This window comes from Dermacentor albipictus, chromosome 8 (genome assembly GCF_038994185.2).
Source record: "Dermacentor albipictus isolate Rhodes 1998 colony chromosome 8, USDA_Dalb.pri_finalv2, whole genome shotgun sequence".
Taxonomy (NCBI): Eukaryota; Metazoa; Arthropoda; class Arachnida; order Ixodida; family Ixodidae; genus Dermacentor; species Dermacentor albipictus.
Genome location: NC_091828.1, coordinates 97,651,758 through 97,673,648, shown reverse-complemented (window position 1 = coordinate 97,673,648; position 21,891 = coordinate 97,651,758). Strand labels below are relative to the sequence as shown.

Genomic DNA, 21,891 nt, shown 5'->3' with positions numbered 1-21,891 from the left:
TCGCCAACGTAGTCTTTTACCTCGGTGGCACACCTCGAGTTTGGTTTCGGACGCGCGAAGATTAGCTCAGCAGTTTGGATTCGCTCAAGCAAAAGCTCCGAGACTTGTTCGGCAACCACTACGGTCACAAACTTGCCACGCAGAAGGCGCTTTCCGGCCGTGTGCAGACGTCAACAGAGCCCTATGTCACGTACATTCGGGACGTCTTGGCTCTCTGCCGCAAAGCTGATGCACACATGACTGAGTGAGACAAGGTATCCCACATCCTCAAAGGCATTGCCGATGACGCCTTCAACTTGCTCGTATTCAACAAAGTCGCGATGGTGGATGCTGTTATAAAAGAGTGCCGCCGCCTGGAACACGCTAAAAGCCGAGGTATCGACCAGCAGTTTGCCCGTTTGCCCAACACCCCAGCGACGTCTTCCTGTGCCGACGCTCCTCGTCCCAACAACACTGGCGATATTACCAAAATCGTCCGGCGTGAGATTGAGGCCGCCTATCCGGCTGCCTTCGACTCCAGCCCCACCAACGCACCTGCAGTCACGGTTTCCCTGATCCAGGCAGTTATCCACCAGGAGTTCGAAAACATGGGCCTTCACACCATCTGCTCGGCCCATCGCCCTGATACCGATCCGGCTTCTTCAATTCCGTCCCATCCCGCATCTTCTTACCCACCACGCTTCCGCAACCCATCTGAATGGCGCACTGCTGACGACAAGCCCACTTGTTTTCACTGCCATCGCGTCGGGCACATTTCTCGGCACTGTCGAAGTCGCTGGACTTCCACGACCCGGTCTGCTTATACTACCTACTCTCGCCCCTCAGGTGACCCTTCTCGTCCCTATGCCGCACGCTCCGATAATGCCGCCACTGACTCTCCTGCGCCGAACCGCCCCTATTCTCGTTCACCTTCGCCCGAGCGACGACTATCTCGCTCTCCCCAGCCCCGTCGTTCCTATTCGCCGACTCCCTTCGGACGCCGCTCCCAGCCGGAAAACTAGATGATGCAGCGCCTCGAGGTGACGCTGCATTGCTCCCTACGCCGCCTAATCCTCTACTGACGTTGCCCACTAATATGAACCTTCTTGACGTGCAAGTCGACGGTGTTCCTGTATGTGGTCTTATAGACACTGGGGCGCATTTGTCGGTAATGAGCGCTGACCTTCGTACCCGCCTGAAAAAAATAATCACGCCCGCCACGACGCATGTTGTCCGTGTCGCCGATGGCGGAACAGCCCCCGTAATTGGTATGTGTGCCGCCCGTGTCTCCTTCGCCGATCGCTCCACAATTGTGCTACTCACAGTCATCGCCCACTGTCCCCACGACATCATCCTCAGCTTAGACTTCCTCTCCGCACATTCTGCTCTCACCGATTGTTCCCCCAGTGCTCTCCGCCTTGACCTGCCTGTTCTGGATCCCGCTGAACCACACCCCAGTCGCCTAAATTCCGTCGACTTTGCTTGCCACCTTCGGCACTGACTTACGTTGACCTAGTGTTATCCCCACCAGTGCCCGACGGTCACTATATCGCGGCTCCTATGCAAGACGTCCTCCTTACACACGGCATCACGGTATCTCATACCGTTTTATCTATTACAGTGAATTGCCTCTGCCTGCGAGTGGTCAATTTTGGCTTGACGACACAAGTGCTGCCACGCGGGATGTCTCTGGCCCAGCTTTGCTCATTCGAGGATCACTCAATAGCACTATTGAGGTAGACGACAATTCAGCCGATCCTCCTCTATCATCGCAGTCGACAACTTGTACCATCGCCGACTTACAGAAAATGATTGCGCCCGACATTCCGTCCGAGCACGCTCGAGAGCTCTACCGCGTTCTGTTTTCCTACAACGATATTTTTTACTTTAACGATCGTCCTTTGGCCCAAACTACAACTGTTAAACATCGCATTAATACCGGCGATGTCCCTCCTATTCATTGCCGCCCGTATCGAGTGTAACCGGCTGAGCGTCAAGTTATTCACGCATAAGTTCGCAAAATGCTTGCCAAGAACATCATAGAACCGTCATGTAGTCCATGGGCGTCACCTGTTGTACTGGTAAAAAGGAAGAATGGGTCATGGCGCTTTTGCGTGGAATATCGGCAACTTAACAGGGTTACGAAAAAGGACGTGTATCCCCTACCTCGGATCGATGACGCCCTTGACTGTCTCCATGGTGCTCGCTACTTCTCCTCGATTGACCTCCGCTCCGGCTACTGGCAGATTGCCGTGGACGATCTCGACCACGAGAAGACTGCTTTTGTAACTCCGGACGGTCTTTATAAATTCAAAGTGATGCCGTTCAGTCTATGTAACGCTCCTGCCACTTTTGAACGCATGATGGACTCCCTTCTTCACGGTTTCAAATGGTCCACATGCCTGTGCTACTTGGACGACGTTATAGTATTCTCCCCAACGTTCGCTACGCACCTCGACTGCCTCTCGGCAGTCCTAGTCGTTTTTCGTCGCGCCGGTCTGCAACTGAACGCATCGAAGTGCCAATTCGGCCGTCGCCAGATTACCGTCCTTGGGCATCTCGTTGACGCGAACGGAGTGCAACCGGACCCAGGCAAGATCCATGCTGTTACGCATTTCGCTGTTCCGAAGTGTGTCAAGGATGTGCGCAGCTTCATCGGCCTTTGTTCCTACTTCCACCGTTTCGTGAAAATTTTCGCAGCCATAGCACAACCACTAACCGAGTTTTTGAAAAAAGACGCCCCTTTCCAGTGGAGCGATAACGAGGCCTCTGCATTCTCGCTTCTAATCGACCTTCTCACAACGCCTCACGTTCTGACCCATTTCGATCCTTCTGCGCCTACCGATAGTCCGTACTGATGCCAGCGGTCACGAAATTGGCGCAGTACTGGCACAACGCCAGCGTGGCCACGACCGTGTTATCGCTTACGCCAGCAGGCTCCTACTATTTCATCACTGAGCGTGAGTGTCTGGCCCTAGTTTGGGCGGTTGCGAGGTTCCGCCCATACTTATATGGCCGACCCTTTTCCGTTGTCACAGACCATCACGCGCTCTGCTGGTTACGCTCATTGAAAGATCCTACAGGAATACTTGGTTGCTGGGCCTTACGCCTCCAAGAATATTCATATACTGTCACCTACAAATCTGGCCGACTACACAAGGACGCTGACTGCCTGTCTCATTTCCCGGTAGATGAGCCTGACGACGCCGACAGTAGTACCGCCAACGGCATTTTCTCTGTGTCTGCCTCCGCTAACATCGCCGATGAGCAGTACCGACACCTATCGCTGCGAGCACTTATCGAGCTTCAGCGCTCTACACCTACCGACGCATCCGTTCGCCGATATGTACTCCAGGGCGGCATTCTGTACCGAAGGAACTTCCTCCCTGACGGCTCTGATCTTCTTCTTGTCGTTCCAAAACAGCTACGACAGACTGTGCTCTTTGAGATGCATGACGCACCCACTGCAGGACATCTTGGGGTAACCCGCACGTACGACCGCGTCCGCCGCCGCTTCTATTGGCCTGGTCTCGCTCGCTCCGTCCGACGCTATGTTGCTGCCGGTGATACCTGCCAGTGTCGGAAAACACCTCAGATGCTACCTGGCGGTCATCTCCAGCCGATCACCGTCCCTGTGGAACCATTCTTTCGTGTTGGATTAGACCTCCTCGGTCCCTTTCCCACGTCATCCTCTGGGAACAAATGGGTAGCCGTCGCAACTGATTACGCCACCCGATACGCTATCACGCGGGCTCTCCCTACCAGTTGCGCCACTGACTTCGCGGACTTTCTCTTGCGTGACATTATCTTAGTGCATGGCGCCCCGCGACAGCTGCTCACTGACCGTGGTCGTAACTTCCTCTCGAAAGTTATCGCCGACATTGTGCGTTCCTGCTCCACTCAACGCAAGCTGACTACCTCATACTATCCTCAAACCAATGGCCTGACAGAGCGGTTAAATCGTACTCTTACCGATATGCTGTCCAAGTGTGTTTCCAAGGACCACCACGACTGGGACATTGCCCTTCCTTACGTCACATTTGCTTACAATTCTTCCCGGCACGACACCGCCAGATTTTCTCCCTTTTATCTACTCTACGGTCGCGAACCGACCTTGCCCCTTGACACGGCACTTCCTCCTGCTTCGGTCATAACAAGCGAGTATGCGCGCGACGCCATCGCCCTCACCGACTATGCACGCCAGCTTGCCCGTGCTCGACTGACGGACTCGCAAACCACTCAGCGGCGTCAGTACAACGCCAGCCACCGTGACGTACAGCTTTCGCCTGGTGCGCTCGTGCTCCTGTGGTCGCCCTCCCGTCACGTGGGACTTTCAGAGAAGCTCCTTTCGCGATACACAGGGCCCTACCGCGTGCTGCGCCAGGTGACGCCTGTGACGTACGAAATTGCTCCTGTGGGTTCAACCTCGTCCTCTCCTCTGGCAGTTACTGATGTCGTGCATGTCAGTAGGCTCAAGGACTACTACACTGCTTCCGAGTCTGATCTTTAGTCGCTCCGGGACGGCGCTTTTGCGCCGGGGGTAGTGCTAAGGAATAGTATTACCAATGACGAAGAGGCGAGCAGTAAGAAGACGACGACGATGATGATTGGGGGCTAGCGCGGGCTGTTGCCTCTTAGCCAAGTGCGGCGTAATACGTTGTAAATATACTTGTATATAGCTTTTCATCTGCATCTTCTTACGTAACAATATTTCCAAAAAGAAACGCCGGTATCAAATAAATATTTGTGAACTAACCGATGCTCTAAACACTAATGAACGTCCATAGAAAGTCATAAGAAACTAATCTAAGCCAATACTAAAAAAAGAGATGAAAAGAGAGCTCGAGGGATTTTCGAAGAAATATGTTTCAACTATGGCGCTGTTAGCATGCTTTATTTACTCAAAAGATTATTATTCGCGCATTTAAGGTACAGCAATCGCTTCCTCATTATATTTTTATATCTTCTAAAGCTTGTATGCGTGACCTGCACTCCACAACCGTTTTCTTTTATTGCATTTGCATATGTCCCTGTTTCTGTAATTGGTAAATGACTGTTGTCTTGCATCGCCTGGTGAACGGAAATAACTACTGTGGTAGAGAAAGCCCAGCAAAGCACTGCCTTCTTTTTCTGTCCACCTATAAGCGCAATCTTTCCGCGCACGTATCTAGACTTGAATTTGAAGCTTTTTTAAGGTTGCTGAGGTGTCCACAGAGGTTACTCAAGTCGGTACAAGCCTTCACGAGTGTCGTTAATTAGACGCACAGAGAAGACATTCCTCACGGTAGGAAGCAGGGCTAAAGTCTTCTGGCAGAAAAAAAATGCGTTTTCATTCACTTGGTCGAAAAGGATCGATTTTTTACAGAAGTAGAGACCTGAATTTCGCACCCGATCCCCAGCACCGGTATTTTGTATTTTCTCTATGTTCGTCGTTTTGGCGCCGAAAGTCGCAACTATAGTGTACTAGAATAATGTACACATTCTATGTGTACATGAATGAAAAGTGTACATTATTCTAGTACACTACAGTCGCAACTAAGCCGCTTGGGTTGCAGTCCTCCTCAAATGAAAGCCGACCAAGCGGACCCGACCGGAAGCTTCCAAAGTTCCCAACGTTGTCACAACGTTAGCTCAGAGATTGGGGGCCGCTTGGTGCAGGAAGCTGACGGTATCGTCGCCACTAGTATTTCGCTTGTGCGCTTCTTTCTTTTAATTCTTCTTTGGGGGGAGGGGGGGGGGGGCTGGCCCATGTAGCTGTATTGGTTTTGCAAGATGGCAATTTACTAGCGAAAGCCGATGTTATAATCGTGTTTATTGTTCCTGTAGCACAGGTGACGCTACCGCGTCTCACACTCGACAAGTTAGGCGCGAAATATAAATAGCGTGGCTCGAAGATGCTTTCTGCCTTAGTTTTGGCTCTTTCAAATGGCAGCCTGTATTTTGCAACGTTTTTGTATTGAGCAGCATTTTCTGTTATGTATCGCTGGTTTCATCGTAGGCTACTTATAGTTTACCGGTATGTATGTATGTACTTTGTGTGTGTGTTTTTAATTTGCGTTATATTTGAGGCAGAAACTGCTCTAACGAACGCGTTGCCTGCGGGGCTTGCTTTTTTCCATACAGCCTCTGGCTACGTGTCTGAATATAGCGATGCATGTTTTATATATTGTCCTAGAAAGCAACATGCAGTCAAACGCTTTGTGACAGTAAACATGGGAGCTCGTGTGGCACTGTAGAGGCACAGCGCTCTAGCGCGAAAGAAAGAAAGGAAGGAAGAAAGGGTGAAAACGTGAGAAAAGAAAAGCTAGAGAAACAATAAAATCGGTAGAAACAACAAACGTCGGGATAGGAAAAGGTATATCGATAAATAGATGAAATATAGACAAAGGTGACAAAAGAACGAACAGAAATGAAGATAGATAGATAGATAGATAGATAGATAGATAGATAGATAGATAGATAGATAGATAGATAGATAGACAGATAGACAGATAGACAGATAGATAGATAGATAGATAGATAGATAGATAGATAGATAGATAGATAGATAGATAGATAGATAGATAGATAGAAAAACAAAAATAAAATGAAAAGCTTTTCTCCTAAGCGCTCACCTTGAGGACGGTCAGCGCGAAGATGATATCGGACTGCCTCGCTTCGACCTGGAGCTCGTCGATGGAGAGGAAGCCCCAGTCGTAGACGCTGTATGTCCAGTAGCTCTCGTAATCCGCCTTACCCTTGGGTGTGCGGAAGGCATCACTGAAGTTGTGAGCATCGCTGCGATAGAAGGGGATGTTTTTCCTTAAATTTACATTGTTACACTCATCGCGGAGATAGGAGCACGTAGTTATTACTGCAAGCACCCAGAAAAGTGTGTTTGCAGAACTCGCTACAACGCACAGGATCGAATTCCGCGAGAATGTTTGCAGGTTAAATCCGGCAACCACGGCTGTACATGACGTAAAGCGTAGGCCACTGTTGAGGGAAAGAGTATTCTGGTGCCGATTATCGCCAAGCTACAGAAACCTGCTGAAATTCGTTTTCTTTACGGATAGCGCATAATGTATCAGAACAGCGAGCTTTTAGCCCTTGGGTTCGAAGAAACGCTGCAGTTACGTCGGCTTTATTGTTACCGGTTGATTGCCGTAACACTGGGACATACAGATCAAGAATTGACACAAACGCACCGCTCAAAAAAAAAGCCACCGTCCTTGGTTCCCCCTCGCACTCTTTCAGTCGTACCTACAGCGTACGACGCATGGCCACGGTGTTATCGCATTTCAACTTTATACCGAACATCACGGGCGACGGCGACGGCAGAAATGCGCCTAGAGTGTCCATGCAATTGGCTATAGCAATAAAAGCGCGGAATTCGCTCATTAGCAAATGACCGTGCTTGTGTGATAAATATGAGATGAAACACCGAGTTTCTTTTTACGAAGCGATCACACGTCACAGTCGAACTTGACACACGAGTGTAACGCACCCTACATATTGAATGCTGCGTTTAATGCTGAATGGCAGGTATACGTGACACGCCCAGCTCCAGCGCTGGCACGGAGGTGCAATGTCGCGACGCATGAAGTTTAAGGAAAGTTTGGAGGCAGAAGTTAGCCGTCTCGTCAGGAATAAACCACAGTATCGTGTCGCGTACGGCGATGCTAGGACAAAACGTTTTGATTTTGCTTGAGCCAACGCCACCCTTCCCCGCCGCCCAAACTTCGTAAAAGAACAACGCCCTCAAAAAAGGAAAGAAAGAGACATGTCGGTGAAAAGTCCGTCTACAGTCCATATTTTTCCCTTCTCCACGATCCGTAGCACCCCTATTGGCCAACTGGCGTCACGTGGGAAGGGCGCGCCATCTTTCCTTGTTCACTCTTTCGCTGCGTCGCCATTTTCGCGGTGAAATAGTGAACGGGCAAATGTGACGCCCTTGTGGTTCGTTAGTGTTTTGCACGGCACGGGTTGCGCGCGTCGTGGCTTTAATATTTCATGACAATAACAACGGTGGTCGTTCTTGCCGCGGTGTTAACGTGTTCGTGCTGTTCCTACAGTCACCATGACCTGCACTCTGCCTTCACGTGCCAGAACCGATTCGGCGGAAACCGGAAGCTCTTCGCGATACCACTCAGCAAGCGTGATATTGCGAGAATGAATACCTCGGATACACCTAATTTACTGACCGAAAAAAACATCAAGCTCTGACACTCGTCGCGACTGTGCGAAGTAATCTTGCGAATACTATGAAGTAACAGTATATCTGTCGGTTGGAATTTTTAGCTGTGCGCTATTACCTTTCGGTTGTCATGCCGTTGCACGTTTAGCGGGCTCCTTACAACGATACCATCGCCTCACTGAGGGAAATGTTTCCCTACTCTGCGCGTTCACGAGAAAAAAGCGTGCGAGCATGTTACAGCATACGCCGAACAAGGCGACGAGAAGCTGCGCACTGAAGGGACACTTCAGTGAGAACATCGTACCGCCGGTACTGCCATGTGTGTACACGTACGCCATGTGTGTAGTGCGAGCTGCTCACCGTAAGGATACGGACATGCCGTATCGTGTTTGTTGGGCAGCTTGTCCCTGTTTGACGAAGCTATGCACCGTGGAACTCTGTCGCTCGACCGCGAAATCGTTGTTTTCGGGAGACACAGCCAGTGACTCGAAAAACACGAAGTCGCACAGGTCTTCGTCCGGGAAGTACAAAGGTTCTGGACCATCCCCAACGGTGCACAACGTATATAGTAGGGCGGGACCTGTAACAGCTGACGTTGATGACACATCAGGCGAATCCGCTCAGCGGAAATCAGGAAAGCCGTTGCATGTTTTACAAAAGCGAAAGAAGGAATAGGCCGAGGTCATCGGAGGACAATGGCCGAAGTGAAGCGATAGCTTTCCGGCAAAGCTGCTCAGATACGGTGCTGCTCCACCAATGCCTGGTTACTCTATCGCTACTCTTGAAATCAATTTACGCATTAGATGCTTGTGCCACGAGAACTTATATAACATCCCGATTTTGCAAAAATAATTGTTCGTGGTAAATAAACAAAACCAGTAGTATGTTACATTTCACATTTCTGTCATCAGCGATGCTGAAATTTAATACGCAATAATTTAACGGAGGTCTCACTCAAATCGCCATTGAGTCTCGTGAGGTAAGGTTCCGTTCCCGATCACTTAATCACAGCTCGGCTACATTCTTGACTGTCTGCGCGCTTGCTGGCCTTGTTCATGGCCACTTCAATGAATCTTGCGAGTTTTTTTTTCAGTTTTTTTATACGTGAAAACCCTGGTGCGATGTCACTGGGGGCAGAGAAGATGCGCCTACTGGTTGGGGTCGCGGTTGTGGTCGGCGGTGTCTTCGCTGTGTAGATGACCTCAGTGACGACGTCTCCTTGACCACTGCCGCCACTGCGGTCGCTGCCGCCACTTAGCACCTCGTCGTCGTAGTCGGTTCCATCACCCGTTACTGCAATAACGACCGCGAGAGAACGAATCCAACGTTCAAGTTCGCATTCACCAAAGGAACCTTAATGACCACTCGAAACCGCCCTTAGCAAAAGAGATCAAGAGAAATGCTCAATAAATGAAGCTTTGATAGATGTTCACCGTTCTCAAACACTCGACGCGTTCTTCTTTTTTCTCCTTCGGTTTTTTTTTCTGCCAGGATACCACTTGGTCGAAGAAACATTTGTAGTAATACAGGCTAACTTTTTTGTTGCCTTTCGGCAATGTTGTCTTAACTATTGAGAGCCGCCAGTTAAAGGCAACAAACCACTGAATCTCTGAAGGCATAATTACATTAAGCTGAAGCGGCCCGGATCGCGGTGTTATTTTACTGTGCATTTCTCCCTCCTTTGAGCTGCGATTCCAGCAGAGTCATCTCAATAGTCATCGTACAGGAAGTCTCGAGATTTCGCCAGCTGCCCCGTAAACAGCTATCGCTCTAACAACTATCTCTGTAACAGCTATCGCTGTAACAGCTATCGCTGTAACATCTGTCTCTGTGAAACGCTTTCGGCGATGTTCCCGCAGGTAGCGCATACTCACGCACCCAATATGCTGCTGCACTATGGCTGGGCACCGCGTCAAGTTCCGAGCGTGGAACAACGGAGACATTCACAATAGCGAACGAGGAGCCTTGCAAGTACTTCGCGGGACCCAAACGTTCACGTGATCTGAAGAATCTAGGCTTACCATACGGGAACACCAGCGCGAAGAGAACGTAACTGGACCTTGTGCCATCTGGTGTTTGTATCGTTTATGTCCAAGCCGAGGCAATCCATTGGAACCAAATGCATCGCTTTCATAGCAGCTTGCCAAACAATGTTGGAAATTGGCTTAGGGACTTGCCCCAAAATTGTGGCTCAATGGAATTGCGAGGAAGCGAAGGACTACAACGCTATTCATTCACGATCCGTGATAGCATGAGTGCAGCTATAAATAAATAGGTAAATAGAGAAATAAGTGATACTGCACCGAAGGCAACAGACGACGCTATCCGTGCAAGTCATTTTTTATCTCCTACGGCAAGTTGTCCCTAAGGTTTTTACTGGTTTGTGAAGAATCTTGTCTGAAGCTGTTTGTGTGTCATATGAGCCTTTGAGATGTGCCATCAGTTGGAATTTTATTTGCGATAAAAATAAATATGTAATGATAGCACTCGCTCATGTCATGTTATCCGAAGGATCTTTGGCTGCTTCACCGATTATTTATGTGCATAAGCATGTGTGCCAGGGCTACCACGTGCAAGAAAATTATTTCAGTCGCACTTTTATGAGAAGAGTCCACTTTCGTAGAGCGTGGATCCTGTTAAAATACGGACGATATACAGTGCATACAATGTCTTTACATAAGCAAATACGACGATTTTTTCTGCGTATGATATCCTAAATCTGTTTAATAATTAGCGTAGCACCGAGTAATTAAAATGTCGTCTTTTATAGTTCTTGTGAGCCTAGCGCAAAATGTGTTTGCTCTCAACTTTTTTTTTGTGGCTGAATAAATTCTTGCAATAGCTCACACGGTTTCACGAATATTCAACACGACAGCAAAGCAAGGCATTGTGGTGTGCGTTTATTCAACATGTCTACTTTAACTGTCAAACCTACCCATGGTTTCAAGGCCGTTGAAGACAAAACAATTCATTAGGCCCAATGTGGCGTTTGCATGCCAAGGCGCCTCTTGAGGCTTGTGGAAGCCAGGATTGCTGCGAACGATCTTGGAAATTGGGTCTGCCAGCCATTCGTAACTTGCGACTCAAGTACGTTGAGGGAAGGTGGAAGATTTATTCACAATATTCGGCGATGAGCGACAACCAGCGCGTAGCAACATCGTGTATTCCCACTGAAGAGGCAGCCATGGATGACGACATGTTTCACAACGCTGCTTCTTGGCTTACGTTAACAATAAGTACGTACGCTGAACTCGGCAAATATTCTGTTACACGCTCGTTACAGATATCGTTTTATCCGAACTATTGCTTTATTCAAACATTTCTGGTTTTCATACCAGGGGCATGCACTTCACTTCGGATTACTCGATGTGCATTGGCGGTGGACTGCGCTTAATTGAGAGTTGTACAAAAGCATTTCCAACCCAACGTAAGTGCATTACGTATGTAAAGAAATAGTTTTGGCCTCACTGCGCATGTTCCGTACGCGTTATTGATTTCTGCGAAGTACGCACGTTGTGCTAACCTACGTCGTTTGACTAGTTTAACCAAATTGGCTTAAGTTATGCTTGACAACATAAGAACTAGTGTTGTCGAACATGGAGGACACCCATGGCTCCCACTACTGCGTGAATTCCCGTGATGGTTGCGCTTTCGTTACCGTTTCTCATTAGTAAAAGTTCAAATGAGCTTTCTTTTCCTCTAAACTCACCCTAAAAGTTTTGAGTGCATAGCGCATCCTATTTCCGAGATCATTTGACCATTCCGACATCCGTAGGATTAATGATATGCGCCGACAAGAAAGGGCTAATGGATTGTCTTGCTTTGGATATGTCTAGCACGAGACACCAGTTCGCGGCCCGCATTTTAGGGCCTTTCTTATAATTTCGCTCCTGTACCTTAAACTAAGTGTCTTGAAGGGACGCAAAGCCCTAAGGTATAGCAAAGGCACTACCGTTTATCGTACCAGGCGACAAACGCTAATCTGAAACTGTCAAAATACGAAGTGCGAAGCCGCAAAACACGCACGACAGTGCACGGGGCAGCACACACGGTAATTCTTCGCGTTGTTTCGTTATCCACTCGGAGAGGCAAAAACCGCTGTGATGCCTACACCAAATCCTGCAAGATATTTTTTATTCATGAAGTCCCCCGCGGGGATTTATCACTCACGGCCAACGCCGCCGACGACACCGGCTTTTCTACGACACGAGCTCCTTAACACTGTCGCGTTAAAACGGGACGGCAGCTCCTTGAACCTATCTTACACGTGACGAGCCCCGACAGACAAGGAAGCTGCGCTCACGGGCGTAATCAGAAGTTTCGCTGATATCCTAACTGCCGAGCGCGATGCGTTTCCAACATGCGTCTTGCGAACTCCCACACTCTCGGAGTGCCCTCTGCCCTACTTTGGTTCCTGTGAACCCATGCGAGTTCAGCAATACTCCACCTATGACGATGTAGTACATTTCAGGTCCCGATGACTTTTTTTATGACGAGCGTTTACTGTACGGGTTGGTACGACACAGTCGCTGATGTCACAAAAGAGTAGCGAATCACGTGACACAAGATAACACGAACCCACACCGCGCAGCTCGGCGTGTGTGCCTCTCTTCTTTTGCCTTAGCGTACGTTCGTTTAGCATATGTGGTCGAGGGAAAGGAAGCAAGCCCGACGCATGCGCGTTGAGGTCGACGCGCTACTTCTGCACGCAAGAAAAACAATTGTGTTTGCTTGCCTATAAGCGCTATTTTTAAAGAAGGAAAGCCCACTAATCGGCAGTGTTGCTGCTTACGTTCAATGCTGAAGATCACCATGGAGAAAATGGCGGCTATCAGCGTGCACATGGCGAGGGTACCAATGGCTGCAATCAGCCACCACTTGCGATTGTTCTGCTTGGAGCTGGAGGAACACAAATTGAAGGGGGTGTGTTCTGAAGGCCTCTCGTTATAACACGTGAGAGAAACATATAAGATAAACAACCAAGAGCTTGCAGCAAAAAGTGCGTCGCGACAGAAGTGAATGCAGGTTTACTTACTCCGCATCTGCGCAGCGTAGAGGAAAAAGGAGACGCCATTAGTGATGCGGTTTCTGCGAGCTACACTGTACGCTCGATTCCGTTTCTCTGCAAGCAATCAACGATCGTAGAAACGGTCGTCAGGACATTCACAGCTTGTATGTTGTCGAGCATTCTGTCGATCAATTTCAGTCCTGTGAAGACGGGCTGCCATTTTCATGAAGCTTGACGCTTCTTAGGAGCCTTGTTTTGGCGCGTCTCGAGTGCACGTAATCGAAGGCGACTGTAGCGACTCTACTTTCCAAGGGACGCCAGGTTTTCCTACTTCGCTCACATGTGACTACATTCGAGATCTCTCAGATAAAATGCCTTTTTGACTTCAGTAACCGATTACTGATTGGCACGCTTCTGGTATCAGCAACGAGTACCTTCTGTTGCGACTGGGGGTCCGAAGATGCTGTATATTCTTTCCGGTCCACGGAGGAGTAAGGGAACGTGGGGCTGGGCCCGGATATCCAGGGCGCTTTACGCACAAGTTTATGCCACATATTTAGAAGTTTCAGAGAAGTACAGAAAGATAAGTTCACGATGAAGTTGCAGCAGCCGATGACTCCAGCAGGCCGTCGCTGTTTTTATGCCCTGCGTGGTGATTGTTCAGTCGCCTCCCCCAATCCGGCGTCAGGAGACCGATCACCTCAAGGTACTCCGAAGGGAGCTTTGTCGGAAACATACGCAAATCACTGGGCACAAACAAGGGATGGGGGATAGCACACTGACCCAGTCTCCGGCGCGGACGCGCCAATTCGGCTGGCTGAGAGGTGAAGAACCGTCGCCTCGCTAATTGCCCAAACCTCTTCTGACAAGGGCGCTCCAGTCGTTGCCATAAATCATCCCATTTGAGAACAATTTTAACGAGGCCAACGGCCCTGCCCGTTCCCCATAATCGCACTATCCGTGACCGGAGGTTGTCGCGGGGTGAACGGCCGATTATAACACTTCCTATTACAAGTAATTCCTTTTACTTCCTATTACACTTCCTATTACAAGTTTGAGTGGACCTGAGCGATTCTTCGTCACTGTGTGCGGTCATGTGAGCTAGCGGCCGTCAGGGCGAACTTGTTGCCGGTGAGCGTGTGTGAAAGCGAGTGGGGACGCGAGTGTGGTTGTAAACGAATTGGTCAGTGCCCGCTTACAAATTGCAGAGATGTATGCCGAAGTCACACCAGCGTTAGCCGGCACTGATATAAAATATTCCTCCTCTGTAGTGAATGGCGGCAGCTTGTCTGATTAGCTACTTGGCTATGTCTCCTTCAATCTCTATTCTGCGCGGACTAGTCTTTTTTTCTTGGTCATTATCAGAGATTATGTAGACTAGTCTTTTAGCTTTGCGTATATGAAAACCCTACCGCTTCCCTTTCTTGTGTTTCCCACTGTTGACATCCTGCCCACTCAACGCGCGCGCTCGCGCACTCTCGTCTTTTTTTAAAAAATATAGCGGGCAATGTAATTTAGAAAAGAAGCTTACCGAATGTTTCATCTGGAAACAGACAATGGGGAACCACTGGTTTATAGTTGTCCATGTTGTTTCGCAAGAGACAAGACAATCAAAATGTCGGATAGGAGGTGTTCCTGCCTTTCCACGATTCCGAGTCTCTGAACTAAATCACTGTGAGTGGCATTTTCTAAACATGCACAAGTAACCAGAAATTGCGAGAACGCCACCAAACTGTAGTTCGAGACCTTTGAACTGACCAAGTTGCCCCAACCCTACCCCAACCCGTTCAACAAGAAAAAAACCTGCAAGTTGGAACAAAGCGCCTTCCAACTATACAAGCGTGAAATACGTTCCTACAGTGCTGAGTAATTTCCAAGAAATATTAAAAATGTGTTAAACTTCAGAGCGAATGCCCAAGCCAATGAAGAGCGACGGAAGTACTCTGCCCATTATCGAGGTCATTGCACTCGTAGGGGGTCGCCTTTTCGTGGGCTTGCGCGATTGCATCATCTCCTGTGTGGAGTTTTAAAAGAAAGCAGGCGTTTTGCTCCAAAGCAGATCCTCGCTGCGTCGCACCCACATTGCCAGAGCCCTCGCTTTCCATTCGCGCACAGCCCATAACACTGCGACGCGAAGGCAATCCACCAATCACCGAGCGACGCGCCCATGACGTAGCTAGGCTCGGTGGGCTGACACGGGCGGCGAGTGTTGTGTGCGGAAACAGCAAGCGGTCACCCTCTGGCTCAGTTCTTGGCTGGTTAGAACCCATACTCACAAAAACTAACGCCCTAATCAGGGTTTCTTCACGAGATGGCAACTTTTCACTTTATCGGGGCAAAATTTGCTTGTCGACATAGACGCCCAAGACAATTAAACGCCGGCGTTTATTGTCTTGGGCGTCTATTGTGGACAAGTTGTTTATTTATTTTACAATATGTACTACATAGCGAATACTATAAACGATTAGCCATGCTCCAGAAGATAAATGAACTAATCAAGGAAGATAAAGAAAGATACATATTTTAAAGGATATTTTCAACGTGGGATAGAAAACTCCAACAATTTCCCGGGGAAGAACATTCCATTCAGAAATCTTGCGAGGTCGGGAAAAGGTGAATATTAAAATGCGTTAATGCCACACTTGTACGCACACTTTTTTTTTTTTACTACTGTCCCTCCTGCTGGAAATATAATGTGCGGCTTTGAAATATTTGCTTTTCTCGACGCCTGTTTGGTGGTGGTAAGATCATAAACAAAAGTTTTAGGCGAAGCATCTTCCGACGCTATGCCAACCGAGGTCCTGGACGATGTCACAGCTTCTAACGCAAAAAATTACAATTGCCAGTGACGAACCTTGCGGAGCACTTCTGAACCCTTTCTAGTTTGTCTCTAGGGATTCCGGTACTCGGGTCCCATCTACGCATTCATATTCAACTATTGGCCCTAGTAAGAGTAAAATGCACTGTCTCATTTTTCTACACCACGCCCTTTCTGGTAAGATCACTTAGACGAAACTCTGGTCCTTCCTCGTAAGCAAGTGCTCGCACGGCCGCAGTGCCACGTTGGGATGCATGCAGCTGAAGATACGGGTGATTCGGTGGAATTGACAATGCCTTGGGCTCGTATTGCCTTCAAAATTACATCACGAAAGTTGCATTCTCGCCCGAAAGGTGAAGCATCGATTACGTTAGCAGATTAGTGGAGAGCTTTAAGAAGTAAGGATAACGGTTTTATCTGCTGTATAAACTTGCAAACTGAAGCATAACAAATAAATTAGCAAGCGTGGTGCAACGCGCGCACGAGCAAACATGAACAAATCTCACTCGATGGCCGCAGAAAGTCGGCTCAAAATGGCGGAGAGAGCAAGTGCGGCAGCAGCAGCGAGCGAATGGACCTTCGTGCTGCGTCTCCAATCAACGCGAACTAAGCCGCGGAAACACAGCACGCGCCGGTCTCTGTGCCCGTCGCAGATGGCTTTCACGATACATCGGTACGGGTGTCGAAGTAGAATGCCCCTCCCCCTCCCGGCGCTCGTCGTGGGGCCTTGCGCGCGACAGAAGACGGCGCGCTTGCTCGCCGCTTCCCTCCCTTGCGTGTGCGAGGTTGAGCCCCGAACGCCGGCTCACCCTCGCAAGCTTTCCGTCGTACACAGAGCAGACGGCACGCGGCGACGATTGTATCACCCTTGGACTTAATACTGAACCTCACGGCGACGGCAACGGCGGAAATTCGCCTGGTGTCGCCATATAATTGCTATCGCAATAAAAAACAGCTCTAAGCGAAAGCTGTCTAACAACAAATCCTTCGCAAATCTTTTGGTTCTTGGCTTACTTGCTGTCGAAAAAAAATAGGTGCGAGGACGCGTGAGAGAATAATTGGAGTCCGTGGTCTTGTAAATCCGACAGGCTTTTTCAACAAATTTTAGAACAGGACAACATTCTTGCCACTTACTCTCTATTGGGGTCGGTACTGTCGCGGGATCTGAAAGATGAACAGTATTTTGCAGATCGAAGCAAGCAACTTCCAGTAGAGTCGGTCAAATAAAGCTTACGTGGAGCCAGAACACACGGCTAAATACACTGATAAGAGTGCCCAAGCGTGGGTGAAATCATCGGAACAAAACCTAGCTTGTGCTTGACACGACAGACTGGACAAATATAAAAATGAAAACAAGAAAGCCGGTAGAGAAGCTATTTTCAAGCTGCCACGCCAATACACCTTCACCTTCGCGACGCCGGAGCTTTCGGAGCGTCGGCGCTTGTGGACGAAATGAAAAACGATCGTGATGAATTCAAAACTAAGTAATAGATTGCGCCAGAAGCTTTTCTTCTGAAACTGCCGGCATTAGGGAGGTTCAAATTTCCGAAAAATACTGCTAATTCCGCGACACTGGGTCGGTGTCATCAGCACTTTGGTTTATGCACGATATCAAGAAAAAATAGGTGAGACCTTTGTCCCTATATTCTCTCCCTTGAAAAACACCTAAAGATGTTCAAATATCACCATGATCGAATCGTCTTTCGGTTTACGATCACTATGCTTTCACATGAGGTCCTATGGAGGCCCACAATACCCGCAATATGGATATCCCAATAAAAACTTAGAAATGAACACCGCGCTGTTGCCATTTACACATCGAACTGGCCGCTCCGCCATACTGAGCTGAGTATTGAAAAAAGAGAAAACAGAGGCGGCACAGTTGGTCACAGTGAAGAGATCGTGATGTGCGTCAAGCCTGCGTTTGAATGCGACTGCATAGTTCTACGCCACGCAACCACAAAAGATCCCTGCGGTTAAACGCCTCTGCCCCAGTGTGCATTTCTATAGTTGCTCGTAATAACACTGCTGCACTACAAGTATTGAACGATTTACTTACTCGGGAACCCAGTGGGAGCGTAGTAGCGATCTGTAAACGAAAAGGCGGGGCGAATAGTTAAGCACATGCGTCATAGACATGTATTCCTTTTTCCTAACTTCTGTGATCCTGGTTTGCAGCATGTATATATACATGGTACGTCCACTCTTATAGGAAACAGTGTGTTGTTAGCTTACCTCCCACAGGCTACATTTCATGTTGTTACATGGAAAATCTTCAACCCTGTTTCTTCAAAAGCTCAGTGTGTTTTAGGACCAAAGGAAAGGACAGGTGAGGAAATTTGTGATATTTAATGACTTCCTATAGTGGGGGGGGGGGGCATTATGGTCTAACTTTAATCCTGGCGTCGACCTGCTGCGGTGGCGGCTCTGTGAAAACCACGTTCTACTTCGGAACACAAAGTCGGTGGTTCGATTCCCGACGGTGGTAGGCAGTCGTCCGATGACAAACAGTTTTACAGCTGCGCAAAAAAAAACGACCATGGAGAGAGAGAGCACAAAACGACAGGCGCAGTATCCTTCAAGGACTGCGCCTGTCCTAGTGTGCTCCCTGCCTGGAGTCGTTCATTGGCGCAGTTATAAAACTGTTCGCTAATATGCACCAGCTCGCCCAACAAGAAGTTCTTCTAAGCTACATTTATCCAATGACGTTGATTCGACTCCTTGCGCGCGCGCCGTCCTTACGTTGCAGGCTAAAGAGACCCATCCCAGCTTGTCGAAATGTATCAGGAACCTTCCACTTAAGGGCCTCTAAATATAGCCTAGTGTCAGCTTGATACTTCACGATTCCACTCAACCGCCGATGAAATGAAGCAACGAACCAACTGAAAGTGCCAATGCACAACCTCAACGAAGTCCCACTGACAGCAGTAGAGAGGCGTCCCCGACTATGAGACGTGTGCGCGAAGACGGCGTCAGCTGATTCAAAAATTGGCCTTGAGTGACAAACGGCTAATATTGCGAAAACAGCACTTACCCATCTCGCTTGGAAAGAAAGGCGATTGTAGCAGGCCTGGCTGACTCGATAACAATGGCTTCCGCTTCTTGGCACTTCGTCTTCGTTATTGTCGTTGCCTTTCTTTTAAACTTGGCACGTGCCCACGAGACATGGTTTCGCCAAACGTTCGCCGTCGAAACAGCATAAAATTATTTTTCTTTTTGCCGCCAGCTTGATCCTAAATAGTACAATTGGGAAAAGAAAAAATATGAAAATAAACCTAAATGTAACGGACAAACGCTGCTACTTTGGGATGGTGATGACTGTTTCGTCGGTAGGTTCAAAGTGAAACCAAATGCAGCCCACATTGAGGGGATGACCAGGACAGCGGATTCCATGCAATGATCTTAATCCCTGCCACTGTTTCCAAAACTCTCGTTTACCGCACACCTGAATAGAAACAGCATGGTTGGACGTGAAAAGAAGAAAACAAGGAAAGCTATGGAAAGGTTGGCAATGAGCCTTGGTGAATGTATCTCACAAGCCGTTTCTAGTCATTTATCTCATTTGATGCAAACTACCTGCCCAGCTCCTGTACCAACGCAAACAGTTGATCCTGAGCACCAAACTAACCATGAAAGATCAGACGCCAATCCTTGGAATAATGATATTGGACTTTCAAATCCCTCTTCTTTGGGCCCTACAACATGTAATCTGATTAATACAGATTTGGAGATGACAGAGGTAAAACAAAATGCTCGAGCATATAAAAGAACCATGTTGTCTATTAGTGAAGACTCCTCCCCCGGTCCTCACTCAAAAGCGAAGAAAAGTCAGTCCAATGTTGTGCTAAAGGATAACATTTCGCAGAAGGCAGTTTCGACTGCGGCACATTCCAAAAAATAGGATCACTAAAAGTGCTTCAGTGGAACTGCCGCTCTTTATATTCTGCATCAGTAGATTTAACTTGTTTAACTTCTCAACTTAATCCTCATTTAATTATGCTACAACAAGTGTGGCTAAAACCTGAGAAATCTTTTCAACTGAAATTCTACAGGTCATTTCGATTAGACCGTTTTACAAGAGGTGGCGGGTTGCTTACAGTTATCTCATCTAAAATTTGCCATAAGGCGAAAATTTCATTTCAAGTTTCTACTCCAGAGTGTGAAATCCTAGCTATAAAATTGGTTCTCCCGGGATGTTGTCCTTTTACCGCAGTTAATGCATATTTTCCATCTGGCGTACAGGACACTAGCACACTGGATAGTGTTATTAACTCTTGTGGACGTGACATTGTAATCTCAGGTGATTTCAATTCTCACCATATCTCATGGGGTTTAAGAACAGATTTGTGCGGCACCCGATTGTGGAACTGGTCGTTGGACAATCGCCTCACGTGTGTAAACTCCGGATCTATTACGTTTGTTAGAGGCGGATCTTACTCTTCACTAGATCTTACATTCTCTGGCCCGAGTCTATCCGCAACATCTTGGTCGACTATTGATTGTTCGACAAGCAGTGATCATCTTCCAATAGTATTTGACGTTGCACGTCCGGTAACATTTATAAGTGATCAGGTTCGAACCTTCATAAATTACAACATTTTCAAAAAATGCTTACGAAATGTTCTTTCATCTCTGTCTGATGCGCCTACAGAACAAAAAACTACGATTATCTGTTCCGCTTTGGAAAGTTCTCAAAAAAAGGCTCAATTTGAGATTGGATTGAATGAAAGAAATTCTTACAGTCCTTGGTGGAATGAAGAATGCTCACGAGACTACAGAAAGAGAAAAGCTGCTTGGAAAAAATTATTGCATAACCAGAGTCCCCAAAATTGGAGTGACTATAAATTCTTTCGAGCTGTCTTTAAACATACAGTTTCTAAAGCCAAAGATGAATTCGACTGTAAGCATTTTGATTTCTTATCTAAGAATAAAAATAAGCGTGCATTGTTCCGCTTTCTGCGCGGTAGAAAAATTCTTCCGCGTCAAATTGATATTGACACGTATACTTATCTTTATCGGGCGATAAGTTTTGCCGCCTAACAAATGTTATCGCACTGCGCGGTACGCGCCTGCATGCATCCGAAGTTTCTGGAAAGTTATCGATGCTTCTGTTGTCGCTGAACCTTGTGTTATCTGATTTCATCGCTTGACACGAATGGTGTAGAACATTATAGAAGGCATGCGGGTCCCAACGTTTAGTCTGGAACATTCGACGATTGCTGTATAAAAGCCGACGCGCTTGACCCGCTGATCAGATTTCCGACGATCGCCGAGCGTGTTCGCCGCTGTCGTTGTGCTTTAAGTGTAGCCTGTTTTGTGGGCACAGGTCCGCCCAATAAAAGTTAGTTTTCTTGTTCACAGTATTGCTACTGTGTTATTCATCGTCACTACCACGTGACATCTGGTGGAGGTGCTTTACGTTCATGTACCGGACGCCCCCGACAAGCCGTAATTCAAGCCCGGACCGCAAAGACAACACCAGCGCCGTCCCGGAACATCGAGCAAGCCGCGTCTTCAACAACTGCCCCCGGAGCACGGAATTTTACCTGAGACCAAGAAGATTGTGTCCAAGGCAACTCCAATGGCAGCCCCAGCGTCCCCCATCGTGCTGCAGCAGCCCAGGGAACCACCGACGTTCCGCGGTTCCACATTTGAGGACCCGGAAAGCTGGCTGGAAGCGTATGAGAGGGTCGCTAAGTTTAACAGCTGGGCAAACGAGGACAAGCTGCGACATGTTTATTTCGCATTGGAGGATGCCGCCAGGACGTGGTTCGAGAATCGCGAAGCCACCTTGACGACGTGGGACCTGTTCCGAAGCGGCTTTTTGCAAACATTTACAAGCGTCGTGCGAAAAGAGCGAGCCGAAGCTCTACTGGAGACCAGAGCGCAGCTGCCGAATGAGACGATCGC

At 48.2% G+C, this 21,891-nt stretch overlaps 2 protein-coding genes across 4 annotated transcripts in view; both read right to left on the bottom strand.

Moving 5' to 3' along the window:
- Positions 1-13,407, bottom strand: part of LOC135912934 (uncharacterized) — a 39,338-nt gene extending 25,931 nt beyond the window's left edge. The window contains exons 1-4 of one of the 2 annotated variants that reach the window (XM_065445552.2): positions 12,948-13,407; positions 9,308-9,448; positions 8,516-8,744; positions 6,594-6,756 (exon numbers count right to left, since the gene is read on the bottom strand). In XM_065445552.2, the coding sequence (XP_065301624.1) occupies positions 6,594-6,756; positions 8,516-8,744; positions 9,308-9,448; positions 12,948-12,999 (585 nt within the window). In that variant the 5' untranslated portion in view covers positions 13,000-13,407. The remainder of the gene's footprint in view (positions 1-6,593; positions 6,757-8,515; positions 8,745-9,307; positions 9,449-12,947) is intronic. The other variant, XM_065445551.2, reaches the window with a different exon arrangement.
- Positions 1-19,088, bottom strand: part of LOC135912931 (uncharacterized) — a 94,941-nt gene extending 75,853 nt beyond the window's left edge. The window contains exon 1 of one of the 2 annotated variants that reach the window (XM_065445546.1): positions 19,016-19,088. In XM_065445546.1, coding sequence (XP_065301618.1) covers positions 19,016-19,019 — 4 coding nt within the window. In that variant the 5' untranslated portion in view covers positions 19,020-19,088. The remainder of the gene's footprint in view (positions 1-19,015) is intronic. The other variant, XM_065445547.1, reaches the window with a different exon arrangement.
- Between the last annotated feature and the right edge of the window lie 2,803 nt (positions 19,089-21,891).